At 39.7% G+C, this 16,471-nt stretch overlaps 1 protein-coding gene across 2 annotated transcripts in view; it reads right to left on the reverse strand.

The window, feature by feature from the left end:
• LOC136862724 (protein XRP2) overlaps positions 1–16,264 on the reverse strand; it is a 304,026-nt gene extending 287,762 nt beyond the window's left edge. For both annotated transcript variants that reach the window (XM_068226503.1, XM_068226502.1), the window contains exons 1-2: positions 16,126–16,264; positions 13,486–13,695 (exon numbers count right to left, since the gene is read on the reverse strand). In XM_068226503.1, the coding sequence (XP_068082604.1) occupies positions 13,486–13,695; positions 16,126–16,193 (278 nt within the window). In that variant the 5' untranslated portion in view covers positions 16,194–16,264. The remainder of the gene's footprint in view (positions 1–13,485; positions 13,696–16,125) is intronic.
• Positions 16,265–16,471: the final 207 nt, after the last annotated feature.

Here is a 16,471-nt window from a genome sequence, read left to right on the forward strand (position 1 = left end):
TTTGAAAGCGTTCAAATACGTCAGTCTCATGTTGGTAGATTTACTGGCACGTAAAGGAACTCCTGCGGGACTAAATTCCGGTACCTCGGGGTCTCTGAAAACCATAAAAGTAGTTAGTGGGACATGAAGCCAATAACATTATTTTTATTATCATAGCTGTTGCCTTTTTAGCTTCCTGAAAAAAGTCTTGAGAAAATGTTTTGTCATAGCAGGGACCAGAACTCCTGGTCTTCAAAACAGAAATAGACTCCAGGGATTCATTGGATCTGGAGGATCTGAACTTTGTTCTATTTTTCTTCACAAGGCTGAAAACACGTTCACATTCTGCATGGCTATGGGGTATGGTGAGAATAGAGAGCATTACTCTGGAAATTTGGTTATACTTTAGAAGTCCATAGGCTCCATGAATTCTTGATATTTGTGCCCAACTGGAATCACTTGCAGCATCTTGATTTGCAGCCGAAGTGTCATCTACCTGAAAAGCTGAGAACTGCCTCTGAAGCTCATTCACCGCCTCTTCTGTAGTTTCCTTCTCTTCCTTGCATAACATGATAGGAAACTTTTCCAAGAAAAAAACAAATGGAAGAAAACTGTGTATCTTCAATTTTTTCTAACCTAGCAACCTGAGCATGCTTTAATACATCGTCCTTGAGTGGAAAGTTGTTGATGATATGTAGTCACAGGCAGTACAAGTTGGAAAGTTGTTGATGTAGTCACAGGCAGTACAAAAGTAGTTTCTCACTGACAAAAAGAAAAGGGATTTAACTGTATCCTGGGGATCATTCACTAGTGTATGTTCGAAGTCTGAATGCCAATAACTATTTCATCATCTTTTTTTGGCTTTGAATCAAGTTGTACTCAACTTCAAGCAATGAGGAGGTTTTGACAATTTTGGGCTTAAACTTGGTGAACAACTGCTTTAGCAAATTCATTATAAGTTCTAATAAAAATAGAACTTTGGGGAAGAAGTCTGAAGGGCAACATTGAATTTGTCAAATACAGAAATAGACACATGAAGGAAAGTGCACAAGGCCTTGTTCAAGTTTGAGGACAGGAACATAAAACAATTTTTCCTCACGTCCTGTAACAGAAGTCGTACTTTTTAGGATGGGTTTGTCACATTTGGAAGAATATGCTGTTCTTTTAAGGGCATTTGTAGTAGCAGAATCAAGAATTCTCTTCTTCTGATACTCTTTGGATCCACTTTGTTCAATACTAGTTATTCTGAAAGATGTCAAGCTCTTGGAAATGTTTTGAGTACATAATATTACTTCCTCCTTGTACAAGGAAAGAAGTGGATCCCACTGGTCCAGTAGTCTATCCAAACATCTGCCTGAAGATAACAACCTAGTACATACATGATTCAGAATTTTCTTTGCCTCTTTATTGTGCAAGTTCTGAAATTTCTGAAGGCGTTCTTTTCTTTTGACATTTCTCTAAGAAATAGAATATATCAACAAGGATCTCATCCACTTTTTCAGCTGCTAGATTAATCAGGTGGCAAATGCAACCTATGATGGCAATACCTGGTTGAATTTCCTTCAGAACTGCTGAAACTCCATTTTTGTGTCCTATCATAACAGGAGCATTGTTGGAGCAGAAAGCCACACAGTTTTCAATTGGTATAAGAGAATTCAGCTGTGATAATATCAGGTTACCTATGTTTCGCCCTGTTGAGTCACCGTCTAACGCTGGTACTTTTTCCCATGGAATATCATAGAATGTAACAATAGGATACAACTTGGCATTCGTGCCATTGCTTCCATCCCTTGCCAAAGAAAATGTTCCATTCTGAAGGCACTTAACTTCAAATGATGCATTTTTTGCCATTTTATTCACAATGCATGTCATTTTTGTGTGACCACAACTATATTTCTTTGCAAATTCTGATGTGGGAAACACCTTCTTAAATAAAGCACCAGCATGACCAGCCGCACTTAAGGGCACATTGTGTTCCACCAAAAAGGAAGCAAACAGACACTCGGCCCTAATTACGTCACAGTCAACGTTTCCAGACTTGGCAAAGAAGGTGTTGATTTTCTTGTTACCTTCCTTCGATTTAACATAACTTACGTATTTAACGTACATCAGGTGATTACTTAAATCGTTTCTTCCACCATGTGCAATATTAATATCACACCCACATACTGCGAAAAAGGCAATTTTCCCCCCTTTCCTGATTATAGTATGCACGGAAAATCAACAGAATATGATTCTTTAAATGTCTGGAAGTACTGCTCCTTGTTGGATTTATTCATGAATCCTACAAGAGGAATATAGTGTATGAAAATCGGTGATATGAATAAAAATGAGATGTAACTCGGAGACAAGATCGAAGGAGGATTGAGACAGAAGTCACTTGTGAGACAGAACTCGTCATGTATATGAATAAAGTTTGTTTCTCGCTAACGAGGCTTGTCTCCTTCCGCTTGAGATGAGCCTCGCACACTGGCTCTGGTATCTGTCAGCTGACGAGTGAATTAACAATCGGAGAGCTACGAAGAGTGGTTTTGTTGGAACAGATGAGAGTGTTAGATTTACAAGCGAAAAAGATTGAAAAGTGACAGTGTGTTCTCGAAAAAACAGAAGAACTCATTTCAGTGCAAAAACAGGTTTTGCAACTGCAAATGGAAAATCTTCTACATGAAAGGGAGAAAAGAGCAGAACAAACAAGTACAACAGAAATGGAACACCCACTGATATATTTTTTCATTTAGAATAGTTCTTGACAGCCTTTTCTTCTTCAGTTGTGTTTCATTTGGAAGCCTATTCTGCAAAACTATACCTTTCGTATTAATCAATATTCAATAATCACTACAGTTGTTATTTCAATTCTTTCTAGGCTTACATAAGCGTAGTGGGTCGTACACTTGGTATACTTGCACCCCAGCTTGGGAACGACTTATTTAAGGTTTCTTTTCTTGTAAGTTTCCTTCACGATTTTGAGTAAGAAGTTACATTATATTTATCATCACATTTAGGATCCACATTCAAATGCATAATTTTCTGCGGTCATTGAATGTCACTCAAACACTTTTTAAACATGCTTCGTACTTCATTCTTCACAAATATGAAGAGTTTATTGATCATACCTGAGCATAGGCAGGGGTGTTTCTGCATATAATGTACTTTTTCTACAATTTGTTTTACGTCGCACTGACACAGATAGGTCTTATGGCGACGATGGGATAGGTTTAGAAGTGGGATGGAAGCGACCGCGGCCTTAATTAAGGTACAGTCCCAGCATTTGCCTGGTGTGAAACCACGGAAAATTATATTCAGGGTTGCCGACAGTGGGGCTTGAAGCCACTACCTCCCGGATGTAAGCTCACAGCCGCACGCCCCTAAGCGCACGGCCAACTCACCCGGTATATAATATACAACCAATACCTATATACTGCTGCATAAACTGTCTAAATTTCAAACTTTAAAAACAGAAATAATACAAAATGCTACCCATATTCATAAACAAATATAACTAACAAGGGAGTTGTTTGATTTGGACCGGACAAATTGCAATGAAACTTACTAACATTATGAGCTAAGACATCCGGAACTCAATGGTGATAACCGTTCTGCCGTGAAATAATATTTTTGTACTGGTACTTACTGACAGTAAATTCTTGCTCCAGTTTTAAATGGAACGTGGTCTGTAGATGGCAGCGATTTCAATGAAACATGGTAGGATGATCAATTAAGACATAAGAACATCGCTGTATGATTGACGTTGTTTTATAGGTTACCTGCAGTGTTGCAAGTGATAAAAATCATTGTTATCCGTATTGAAGATACTGAATGTAGGATGCTAAAAGGTTTGTTTTTTCACCTATTCAATACATATAAACTTTATAAATTAGGAATTTATTATTGATTCCACTTGAGACATGTTTCGCCCTTCATTGAGGGCATCATCAGTCAAATTATCACCTCAAGGCAAAAAAATCAGGTACCTGGTTAGTAGTTGACATGCACAAATTAATACATATTATTAATACACATACAAAAAGTATGGGAAATAGTTGTACAAAAGTGATGGTTGAACATATAGGTTTATAGATGAAAAGTCAGCACCAATGCGTAAAATTAAAATAGTAGAGTTCGGCAGTGGTGCTCTGGAGAACAGTTGACGCAATCATAGGAAAATATAAAGTTTAAAAATAATTTACATTATAACAATTAAGGGAGAAAAGGTGTAGTGTTCGGCGTCAATGTTTGTAACCAAAAATTAATGTCAAAGGTTGGTAACTATACAGTATTTACATTGTTCAATTGAACAGTTGAGATAAAGTTTTAAAAAATATTTACATTATAACATTCAGCGTAAATGTTTGTACTAAAAACTAATGTCAATGGTTGGTAACTATATAGTAATTACATTATCTAATTGACCAGTTGAGAATTTACAATTATATACATAATTACACAAGAGCAGCTTGATGCGCAAGGATAAAAAATTCTAGTACCAAGTGCGTCCTGATGTTTTAGAGGTTGGAAGAAGGAATTAGCATTGACATTTCAGAAATATGTAGAGCGGTTTATTTTAGTTAAAATCACAGGGGGTAGGGAAACATTTCATAGCCAAATGAGGTTTTATAGGCATCAAGCTGAAAGTTGTCTGGTTGCAGCGCCGAGATCAGTACGGAGACTGGTCAGTGTGGATGGAGATTCATGGGTATTCCGTGCGTTTGAATGGCAACAATGGTGACAGTTATTAGTGGGTAATTGCTAATTAGGAAAATGTTGCGGGTTGAAACTTTCGCTTATTCTTTTAGTTGACTTCTGTAGCATCGAATGTGATGTGAAGACATCGGTGTGAGATGCCGGTGAGACAAATTGATATTGTTCCGTGGAATAAAGTATGGCGGACTTCGGGATGAAGTTATTGTTTTTTACTGGTCTGGTGAGATAGAATGGAGTTGCTTGTGTTGTGAACTGCGGTGGGGAGATTAGAATGTATATGGCAACTGCAGAGTCAGAGCGTTATAGCTGGGGTGAGGCATCTTCTCATTCTGACTGCGAAGAGGAGCCGTAGTGGCACGCCATATTCGTGCCGATGTGCGCTGGGTTCCGGCGTGTTGTTGAAAGTTGTATTGTATGAAGTGGAAGTTATCTGATGTGTCGCTGAGAGGTAATTGTTGATGAGTATTGGTGGACTATGAAGGAGGCTCAGTCGGTAATACGCGTAGTACCTCTCAGCGACACATCAGATAACTTCCACTTCATACAATACAACTTTCAACAACACGCCGGAACCCAGCGCACATCGGCACGAATATGGCGTGCCACTACGGCTCCTCTTCGCAGTCAGAATGAGAAGATGCCTCACCCCAGCTATAACGCTCTGACTCTGCAGTTGCCATATACATTCTAATCTCCCTACCGCAGTTCACAACACAAGCAACTCCATTCTATCTCACCAGACCAGTAAAAAACAATAACTTCATCCCGAAGTCCGCCATACTTTATTCCACGGAACAATATCAATTTGTCTCACCGGCATCTCACACCGATGTCTTCACATCACATTCGATGCTACAGAAGTCAACTAAAAGAATAAGCGAAAGTTTCAACCCGCAACATTTTCCTAATTAGCAATTACCCACTAATAACTGTCACCATTGTTGCCATTCAAACGCACGGAATACCCATGAATCTCCATCCACACTGACCAGTCTCCGTACCGATCTCGGCGCTGCCACCAGACAACTTTCAGCTTGATGCCTATAAAACCTCATTTGGCTATGAAATGTTTCCCTACCCCCTGTGATTTTAACTAAAATAAACCGCTCTACATATTTCTGAAATGTCAATGCTAATTCCTTCTTCCAACCTCTAAAACATCAGGACGCACTTGGTACTAGAATTTTTTATCCTTGCGCACCAAGCTGCTCTTGTGTAATTATGTATATAATTGTAAATTCTCAACTGGTCAATTAGATAATGTAATTACTATACAGTTACCAACCATTGACATTAGTTTTTAGTACAAACATTTACGCTGAATGTTATAATGTAAATATTTTTTAAAACTTTATCTCAACTGTTCAATTGAACAATGTAAATACTGTATAGTTACCAACCTTTGACATTAATTTTTGGTTACAAACATTGACGCCGAACACTACACCTTTTCTCCCTTAATTGTTATAATGTAAATTATTTTTAAACTTTATATTTTCCTATGATTGCGTCAACTGTTCTCCAGAGCACCACTGCCGAACTCTACTATTTTAATTTTATGCATTGATGCTGACTTTTCATCTATAAACCTATATGTTCAACCATCACTTTTGTACAACTATTTCCCATACTTAATTTTTGTATTTGTATTAATAATATGTATTAATTTGTGCATGTCAACTACTAACCAGGTACCTGATTTTTTGTCTTGAGGTGATAATTTGACTGATGATGCCCTCAATGAAGGGCGAAACATGTCTCAAGTGGAATCAATAATAAATTCCTAATTTATAAAGTTTATATGTATTGAATAGGTGAAAAAACAAACCTTTTAGCATCCTACATACCCGCAGTGTGACAAAATGAATGGCTCTCAACAAGAATCTGAAAGTTTAAGGCTATTTATAGCATGCAAGTTTATATACAAATGACGAGAATTTCATATTACATATTTTAGCTTCAATTGTAAACGACAAAGAGGTATTAAAAGCCTAATATTTTGAAATATTCATATACTGTGCATGCTAGTAAAATGGGTTTGAAGAGCAAGACATTCTGCTCATGTTGTCAAAATCTAATTTTCACTCTAAAGTGCACTGTTTAATGTAACTTTAAAATAGAACTAGCAGTGCATTTCTACAGTGCACACGCGAGGTCAATACAGCTGCAAACCATCCAGCTGTTCTTTAGCAATTAATTATAACAATGTCGTTGATTTTATGACAAAGTGAATATCAGCAATAAATTTAAGACTGGACTGACAATTCATCGAAGTTCCATCGAAATCTGTCTGATCCTAACCAAATGCTTCCCTTGTAGTATTCGGCGCAAGAGAGATTTTGGTGCGATGGTTAAGAAAGAGCAGCACTCATAGAGGCAGCAAATCACTGGCCGAATAATGTCGTCATGCGAATCTGTTAAATGTTGTGAAACCAGTTACAGCATATTTTTCTCAAGGGCACGAGCCGTCGGTTGAAACTTTTAAATAAACTTAGAAACAGTGCAATCGAAAAAGGCATGGGTAGGGAATTTCACGCCACTTGAAATGGGATAGCTTACACCAGGACCAAGGATACTCACACATTCGTTCAATACCATTTGGCGAACATGTGATAGAGAGCGATAATTTTCAGACTTGAAAAAATCTCCTTCCAGACATCAAAATGTGAATAATAATAATAATAATAATAATAATAGGTAATAATTTTGTGTGGCTATTTCTAGCCTGGTACAGCCCTTATAAGGCAGACCGTCCGACAAGGATGGGTGTAATCTGCCGTGTTATTGTAGTAGAGGATAGTGTTGTGTGTGAGTTGCAGGAATGTTGAGGATTTAAGGTTAAAATCTCTGACCCGACCGCAAATCGAACCCGGGGGCCCCTGAACCGAAGAGTACTACGCTGACCATTCAGCTAAGGAGTAGGACAAAGTGAATAATGAAAGCCATGAATAATTGTAAGTCATATCTTAAACATAGCTATGTTTTGTTTCGGCCTTTTTGTTATTGTGAAATAATTTTATTTATAAAATGTTAGTCATATTTTGTGAATAGAAAACATGTCAACAAACAGAAAAAATCACAAATATGGAATAGATTAAGAATAATTAAATTCATTTAATAATTTCTTTCTTTCTTAATCTGTTTACCCTCCAGGGTTGGTTTTTCCCTCGGACTCAGCGAGGGATCCCACCTCTACCACCACAAGGGCAGTGTCCTGGAACTTCAGACTCCGGGTCGCAGGATATAACTGGGAAGGATGAATAGTACCTCGCTCAGGCGGCCTCACCTGCTATGCTGAACAGGGGCCTTGGTGGGGGGTGGGACAATTGGAAGGGATAGACAAGGAAGACGGAAGGAAGCGGCCGTGGCCTTAAGTTCGGTACCATCCCGGCATTTGCCTGGAGGAGAAGTGGGAAACCACGGAAAACCAGTTCCAGGGTGGCTGAGGTGGAAATCGAACCCACCTCTACTCAGTTGACCTCCCGAGGCTGAGTGGACCCCGTTCCAGCCCTCGTACCACTTTTCAAATTTCGTGGCAGAGTTGGGAATCGAACCCGGGCCTCCGAGGGTGTCAGCTAATCACACGAACCACTAACCACAGAGGCGAATTCATTTAATAACTACCAAGAAAATTTTCGGAATTGTATGTTGCACGGTTTTGCATATTTCTGGTTTGATTTTGAACATTTTAGACTTTATGATGCATGTAAATCCTATCGCTAATGGATATCATCGTCATCATCTTTATCATTATTGTTATATGAATGTCTCATGTATTGGCTCCAGAAAATGTTGTGCTAACCATTCCACATTTTCTTTCCGGAAACGGTAGAGATCTTTATAATCATGTTTGAGAGAATCTCTTCGTGCTTTATAAATTTTTCTTCTCCGTTGTAAAACCATCATAAACTCCGCCATCATGTTTTCAGCCTGATTCTATCGCCTTAAGTCACCTTCTGGGCAGTCTCAAGAAATTCTGAGAACAGTCTCCATTCAGAGAGACTAAGCTCCAGTTTATTCATATACATTTGGAGATGTGTCTCCGAGAGAATCCGCTAACGAGCTGTGTCTCCAGGAGCAAAGGTCACTGCTGAGACATCGCTTTTTTATTCATATACATTTGGGACGTCTTAATATTTATTAGACAAGAGATATGTCTCCGGTTTATTCTTATCACCCAATGTCCGAGAGCAAATGTCTCAATATCTACTGAAACATCGAAAGGAACCTGGATCACTGAACGTCATATAAAATTAAAACATAAACACTCAAGGCAGTCAAACACTTCATTAAAACATGTCAAAGCACACAAAGTCTTAAACCATTAAATGAACACGACGCCAACCTTGTGAAAAAAGAATATGCACATGGTAAGAAACACACACACATGAAACAAATGTAATTAGTCCAAGGAATACAGAAAACTGCGAAGCACAAAGTTATAACACAAAACCTCGAACACTTCATTAAAATATGTCAAAACCTTAGAAAGAAAAAATATTCAAGGAACGCCTACTTCCTGAGTAAAGAACAACACTCACGTGGTCAAAGAATATGGGTTAAATCACAACAAGCGAACGGAGCAGAACAAAGAATTTGCGGAGCAGAGCCTGTCGACACCTAAGATTCACACGGAAGAACTGTTATCCTGGCTTTAAATGCAATTCCAATGACGACACAAACATCACACGGTTAAAAGTACCAATCATATCAAAGATTGAGTTATAGACTATCAAGGACTTGCCTTCGACCCACGCAAACAATCTATTATGAGGAAGTGGGGTAATTATCAAATGTTATCGTTTCAAATTTTTGTCCGCGAAGTTGTAGAATGACACCATCCATCCGTAAAATGCTGCAATTTCCATCAATTTTACGGATAAACCATAAAAGCTGGCAGGTATGAGATGTCATGCAAAGTGACCGGGTATAGCAAAATGCGAGATCAACACTTCAAGCTACAACACAATCATGTACAGAACGTACAAAACATCCAATTGGAGGAGGAATGCACTCTTAGACATTCTTAATACAAGTCTCACTCACAGCTGTGGCATAGCGCATGTGGTCATAAAACGCTAGCCTAGCCAATCAACAGAACATAGTATTGACAGTTCAAATTACCAAATTATACAAAAAGCTTTACATCGGTACAAAGCCTCAGTGCTTAAACACAAGCCAGTGCGTGCCTGCAACATGCAAGCAGTAAAACACCGCTAGTATTGTTTTTGTGTGCTGCGAAACTGCACTGCTATACGATCACAATGAAGTTGCTTCATTCATTTGTCTTGTATTCCACAGAAGAACATGCTGACAGGCCCCTTATCCATCGGGAAGCAAGAAAGAATTCTTTACAGAAAGTTGGAATTCAAGAGGACAAACTGGGGCAAATATTCATTTATAGGAAGGGGAGTTAGGGATTGGAATAACTTACCAAGGGAGATGTTCAATAAATTTCCAATTTCTTTGAAATCATTTCGGAAAAGGCTAGGAAAGCAACAGATAGGGAATCTGCCACCTGGGCGACTGCCCTAAATGCAGATCAGTATTGATTGATTGATTTGATATATTTGTATCAGGAAAGATAACCGGACAGGTGACATCCGACTGCAAAGACTTTCCGCAGTGCTGAAATGCGTTTAAAAACAGGGATACTTCAGATGATACCACTTGTCTGAGAGAATGAGGAGGCTGTTCTGGACGCAGTTCGCAATAACCCACATACAAGTACACAGGCAAATGCACAACATATGTACAATAGCCAGGCTTGTTTACAACAAATACTGCAAATGAATAAATATATACAGATAAACCAGGAGCCCCACTGGAGGGATTTCAAAGCTCGAATAAACTACTATTAGTGGCTGTTAAGAAATCTAGAAAATGGTGCAGCATTCCTGTCAGAAAATCCTGGTCTCAGATAATTCACGATTCCACATTAAAGGTACAGTCAACTGCCACAAAATGCACTACTGGAGTGCTGACAATCCCCACTGGTTACAACAGGCAGCCTATGAAGTGCAATGTGGAGTAAATATATGGTGTGGAATCTTGGGTGATAAACTTATTGGACCATTTACAAAATGCTTCACGTAGCTCCGACAGAGATAGGTCTTATGGCGACGATGGGATAGGAAAGGGCTAGGAGCGGGAAGGAAGTGGCCGTGGCCTTAATTAAGGTACAGCCCCAGCATTTCCTTGGTGTAAAAATGGGAAACCACGAAAAACCATCTTGAGAGCTGCCGACAGTAGGGTTCAACCCACTATCTCCCGAATGCAAGCTCACAGCTGTGCACCCCTAACCGCACAGCAAGCTTGCTTAGTTATTTATTGGACCATTTAACAGCTGCACGCTACCTGCATGTTCTACACCATGAAATCCCACTTCTGCTGGAGGATGTGCCATTTGGAGTACGTTAAACAACATGGTTTCAACAGGAAGGAGCTCCACCACATTGGACATTAGCAGTCCTTAACTGTGTGAATGAAACACATCCAGGAAAATCGATAGAAAGAGGAGGACCATGCCTCTTGGCCCACCAGGACAACGGATTTAACATCCTTAGACTTCTTCCAGTGGGGATATTTGAAACAAAAAGTTAATGAGCCAGAAAATTCTGAGCGCATTCGACAACTCATCACCGAAACCTGCAGATCAAAAACACCGGCTATACTACTGAGCATTAGAATATCCATTCAGTGGCTTGCCCAGACCTGTATAAGCCACAGGTCGTCACTTCGAGCACTTCAATGCATAACTAACCACTGTTAGTGCAGTTTGGTACCCCCCGACCTATCCCATCTATGTCTGACTCTATTACCATATCGGCTTTTCTTAGGGTCACATGCACTTCCATTCACTGAAAATGTGTGTAAAAGAGGATATTTCGTGTACATTAAATCTATTAACACAAGACTGTGTATCTGAAAATCTTCAAACACCACTGGACAGAGCAGGGATGGAACCAGTCAACTTAGACTCAGAAAGCCAGTAGTACTCTACCATCTGAGCCATTTCAGCCTGTTGCAAAATACAGCCAGAATAATCAGCAACAACTGTAATTAAATAATAGTAGGCCTAACTTTAACGAACGCATAAAACGACCACATCTACAAATAACACATCCCTTAGGTCAGGAAGTGTTAAGACTATGACTAACTGCACTGTCTGCAAACTTCCAACCTAATACCCGATCCCACTGTAGCAAAAGCGGTAAAAGCATACACCACTATTAGTATAAAACCAGGATGTGCAAAGAGGTTTTAATACTGCCTATTACTTTGAATGTGACTTGGTCATGTGCCTACTCGTTCCCAAAGAACAGATATTTATTTGTCTCTGGAAATGACTGTTTGTATCAGATGATGTGGAGCTCAATTAGACAACAACAAGATCACCAGTAGGAAGCAGGTTACCCTTCATTCTTTGATAGAGCAAGTGCTGAAAATGGCCACCTACAGTTTACGTGTGGATTTTAGGCAACATACATCCTTGGCCTCCACCTCGAGAGGCTCTAAGCTAAACATCCCTGACAAATGGGTTTCGTCAATGGCCAGGACATACACAGAAAGAAAGAGCTGGTAATATTATGTGAGCAACTGAGGAAGGCGCTAACAACAAAAGAGCAACAACCTACGGGCAGACCCTCTCAAAGCGAATAAGCCCCCCAGAGAGAAGGATCCCTATTTCATGTCAGACAATTGGCCTTACATGAAAGACTTCTTTAGGGACTTTTTATTGTTCAGTAGTTGGTTATTAAATCTGTGGGTGTGGAATTCTGGCAGTAACACCATATTTAATAATCTTCAGCCAATGGCTGCAGCTGTTAACATCAGAAATATGGAAAATGTCACATAATTTCCAATATTTTCCTGTATAACCCCCCCCCCCCTCCATGGCACTACAGCCCTTGAAGGACCTTGGCCTACCAAGTGATCGCTGTTCAGCCTGAAGGCCTGCAGATTACGAGGTGTCGTGTGGTCAGCACGACGAATCCTCTCGGCCGTTATACTTGGCTTTCTAGACCGGAGCCACTATCTTACCGTCAGATAGCACCTCAATTCTAATCACGTAGGCTGAGCTGACCTCAAACCAGTCCTCAGGTCCAGGTAAAAATCCCTGACCTGGCCGAGAATTGAACACAGGAACTCCGGGTAAGAGGCAGGCACGCTACCCCTACACCACAGGGCCGGCTTTTCCTGTATAAGCAAATATATTTCTGCAGGTGGGTGGGTCGAAGGTATTTGAAACGAACATTTAGTCTCCTACATTTTATACAAGATTTATGTTATTACATAACAATGCACCTTAACCTCAGTAACTATTCTCAAATTTTACCAGGTAAGTTGACTGTGCGGTTAGGGGCGTGCAGCTGTGAGCTTGCATCCAGCAGATAGTGGGTTCAAACCCCACTGTCGGCAGCCCTGAAGATAGTTTTCTGTGGTTTCCCCATTTTCACACTAAGCAAATGCTGGGGCTGTACCTTAATTAAGGCCACAGCCACTTCCTAACCCACTCGTAGGCCTTTCTAATCCCATCGTCGCCATTAGACCTATCTGTGTGATGTGAAGCAAATTCCAAAAATATATATATATATATTCTGAAATTTTACCAACCCTCCTTAATGAAGTACTGCCGGTATTCAATAGGGTAAACATACTCTCAAAATGCAAGAACCAAACCAATTATACCACAACGCTGCCAAAACGCTCATCGTATATATCGACCAACAGAGAGATTGATCCTGTAAATATTGCACAGGTAATGGCAGGCTGACATAAAAGTAAACAGTATGTTGAGTGTACCTTCCTTTCACAGGTCCCATTATAATTTTGCAATTTTTGCAGTCATCAATGGTCACAGTATCCATATAATCAAATATGAATATTGAAGCATTTCTGCAGTTTCTAATAACAAACTGTTGCCCATTAATAGATCCTGGTAATTTCCATTTCTCCCCTTCAGTAATTTCTTCTAAAATGTAGTTCTTAACATCCACATCCACTCGCCGATCCCTGTTGAAAATAAAAGTACAATGAATTACTTAGATGATTCATGAAACAGGACTGTGTAATATACAGTCATGGAAAGAAGTGAATAGAACCAGCTTTTGGGTGGCAGCTGATGAGCCCAAATGGCACGTCTGGGCGAAACTCTGCAAAATGCACACGGCCTAACCACCCAAAAGCTGGTTCTATTCATGTAATTGTAAGATCTGTGGCCGTGAAAGCCATTTTTGATATGGAAAAAAGTATTTATACATTACGTGCTGGAAAACAAAGTTTGTGTTTTTAATCGTAAATAAAAAACTATATCCAAGCTGATATGTACCATGATGTAGTACGATATAACAAAGTCATTGATTATACATCTTTTCATAAGCCACGGCAATGTTCTATGAATATAAACTATGCTGTAATTCATACGGTGTTCAATCGGGAACAAAGTATATATTCACCAGACTAGTTGTAACCGAAATGACAGCTCATCCAAGCTCGTAGTGTAAAGAACACGTGTAGTTGTATGGTGCACCGTGAAGTATCAGCTGGCAAGCCGTGCGCACTCTGGAACAGCAGAATGGGCCGCAATGTGAAGGAAACGACCATGGAGGAAAGAAACATTGTTGTCTCTGAATATTTACACCACAAATCATATTTTGAATTGCAAGCATAATCGGAAGAAGTTGAGTGACTGTGAAATCTACCATTAAGTGATATAAGAACAGAAAAAATTGGTAAATAACACTAAAGGAAGAGGTCATCCACAGAAGCCCCAGCATTTGCTTAGTGTGAAAATGGGGAAACCACAGAAAACCATCTTCAGGGCTGCCGACAGTGGGGTTTGAACCCACTATCTGCTGGATGCAAGCTCACAGCTGCACGCCCCTAACCGCACAGTCAACTTACCCGGTAAAATTCTGCTAGAATTCTGCTAAGAATGAAAAAATCCCCTAAATTCTGCACTATCTTTATACGTGCATGACCAGTTCAGAAAGAACATTGCTCGAAGGGCAATTGGTATCTTTCTCAACCGTTTGGTTTACAGAGCCAGGGTACCGAGACGAAAACCCTTCATTGGTAAAAAAGAACAAGAAATGGAGATTGGAATTCACGCAACAGTATGTACTTTCATAGCCAAAGAAATGAGGAAGAAGACCTTCAATGTTCATGTAGAAGTTCAAGAATTGGCCATGAATGGAAATCCTCGTATCGACATGACAGCCTTCAAAGAACACAGCCGAAAAGGCTTCATCATAGAGCCAACTGTATGGTTCCAACACCACAAAGGCCAAGCAGAAGAGGTAAAGTTAGAGAAACAAGAGATCTACAAACCCACAATCCCCTAGTACCAGTTAAAATACAATCTTCAAGACATAGAAGTAATAGGACTAATGGTCGGAGCATGCGGCACCATACCTCAACACTGCGCCGACACATGGAAGAGCATTCACGAAACAGTTACGATAGCCCTCAGAGGTTTCATTAGGCTTCTGAGGCACTATATACGCAGGACATGTCGTTACTGATAAAAACTTTGAAAATTATTTAATTTCTATGTTTATTCCTTGGTAAAGCCCCATCACATGTGACCATATTACCTTGTCATGCATGACAACCTGTCAATACAGTAGGTTTTTTTTTTTTTTTTTTTTTTTAAGTAATGAACCTGTATATCATCGACAACAAATTTCTGGGATACGGTATAATTTACAGATGTGAATATATTCTTTCGCAACGATGGTAGGATAATGGTCTGGGGGAGATCGAATACAGATCTAGACCTTCAAAATCTGCAATCCACAGTGAAGGATGAAGTGAAGGAGTCATGGTTTAAGGATGTATGGCAGCCTCCGGTGATGGGAATCTCGTGAGAAATTACTGTCAACAAAATAATGATCAAAAACATACATCTGCGGTTGCGGTATCACACGCTACACACTCACACAACTACAGCTAAGAGTCCGGGTCTGAATCCAATCGAGCACCTGTGGAGCGAACATGAAGCCAGAGTGAGAAAACACAAACCATAGTAAGACAGCTTTGAAAGAATGTCTGTTACAGAAATAGACATGTATTATGTCAGAGACTACAAGATTGGTTTTTTCCATACCGAAGTGGTTGAGAGAGGTGATATATTGTAGGTGTAAGCATACGACACGAAGTATTAACCAGTTGTGGATTTGTTCTATTTTCAGGCAGTGTATACTTATTTCGCAGTGCAAAAGCGCACTTGACAGTGCGTTTCTTTACTGCGTTTTTCAAAAACTTCTACTTCTACCTGTAGAGCAATAGATGTGAATGAACAATGTAAATGTTACAAATCCAATGAGCATTTTTGTTTTTATAGCGGCGAAAGTAAAATTTACTTTTCTACAATGCAGTGTATGATTCCATGACTGCATATACTAGTTTATGCCAATCATCACCCGACACATCTGAACTTACCAGGAATATTCCTTCGAAAATCCAGATGTGCTATCATTAGATCGCAATTTATCAAAGACACATCCCATTCTAAACTACGCGTAATTGATTTTAGTAACTCTACACCATACACAAAATATTCAACTTCACCTCCCTGTACACAAACCAAGGAATAATAAACTAGTGTCGCCAACGAAAAGGCATGGAATCAGATTACCTGACACACAAATTCCCGCTACATACGGCAACGCATAACGATCGACATCTTCTTCTTCTTCTTGGTTAGTTTTTGGACATCGTCGTAAGACGCTACGTCCAGTCACTGGTGTGCGGGATAATTAATGTCTAGGAGAGGAACCAACATTAG

Source organism: Anabrus simplex, chromosome 2, assembly GCF_040414725.1.
Source record: "Anabrus simplex isolate iqAnaSimp1 chromosome 2, ASM4041472v1, whole genome shotgun sequence".
Lineage (NCBI taxonomy): Eukaryota > Metazoa > Arthropoda > Insecta > Orthoptera > Tettigoniidae > Anabrus > Anabrus simplex.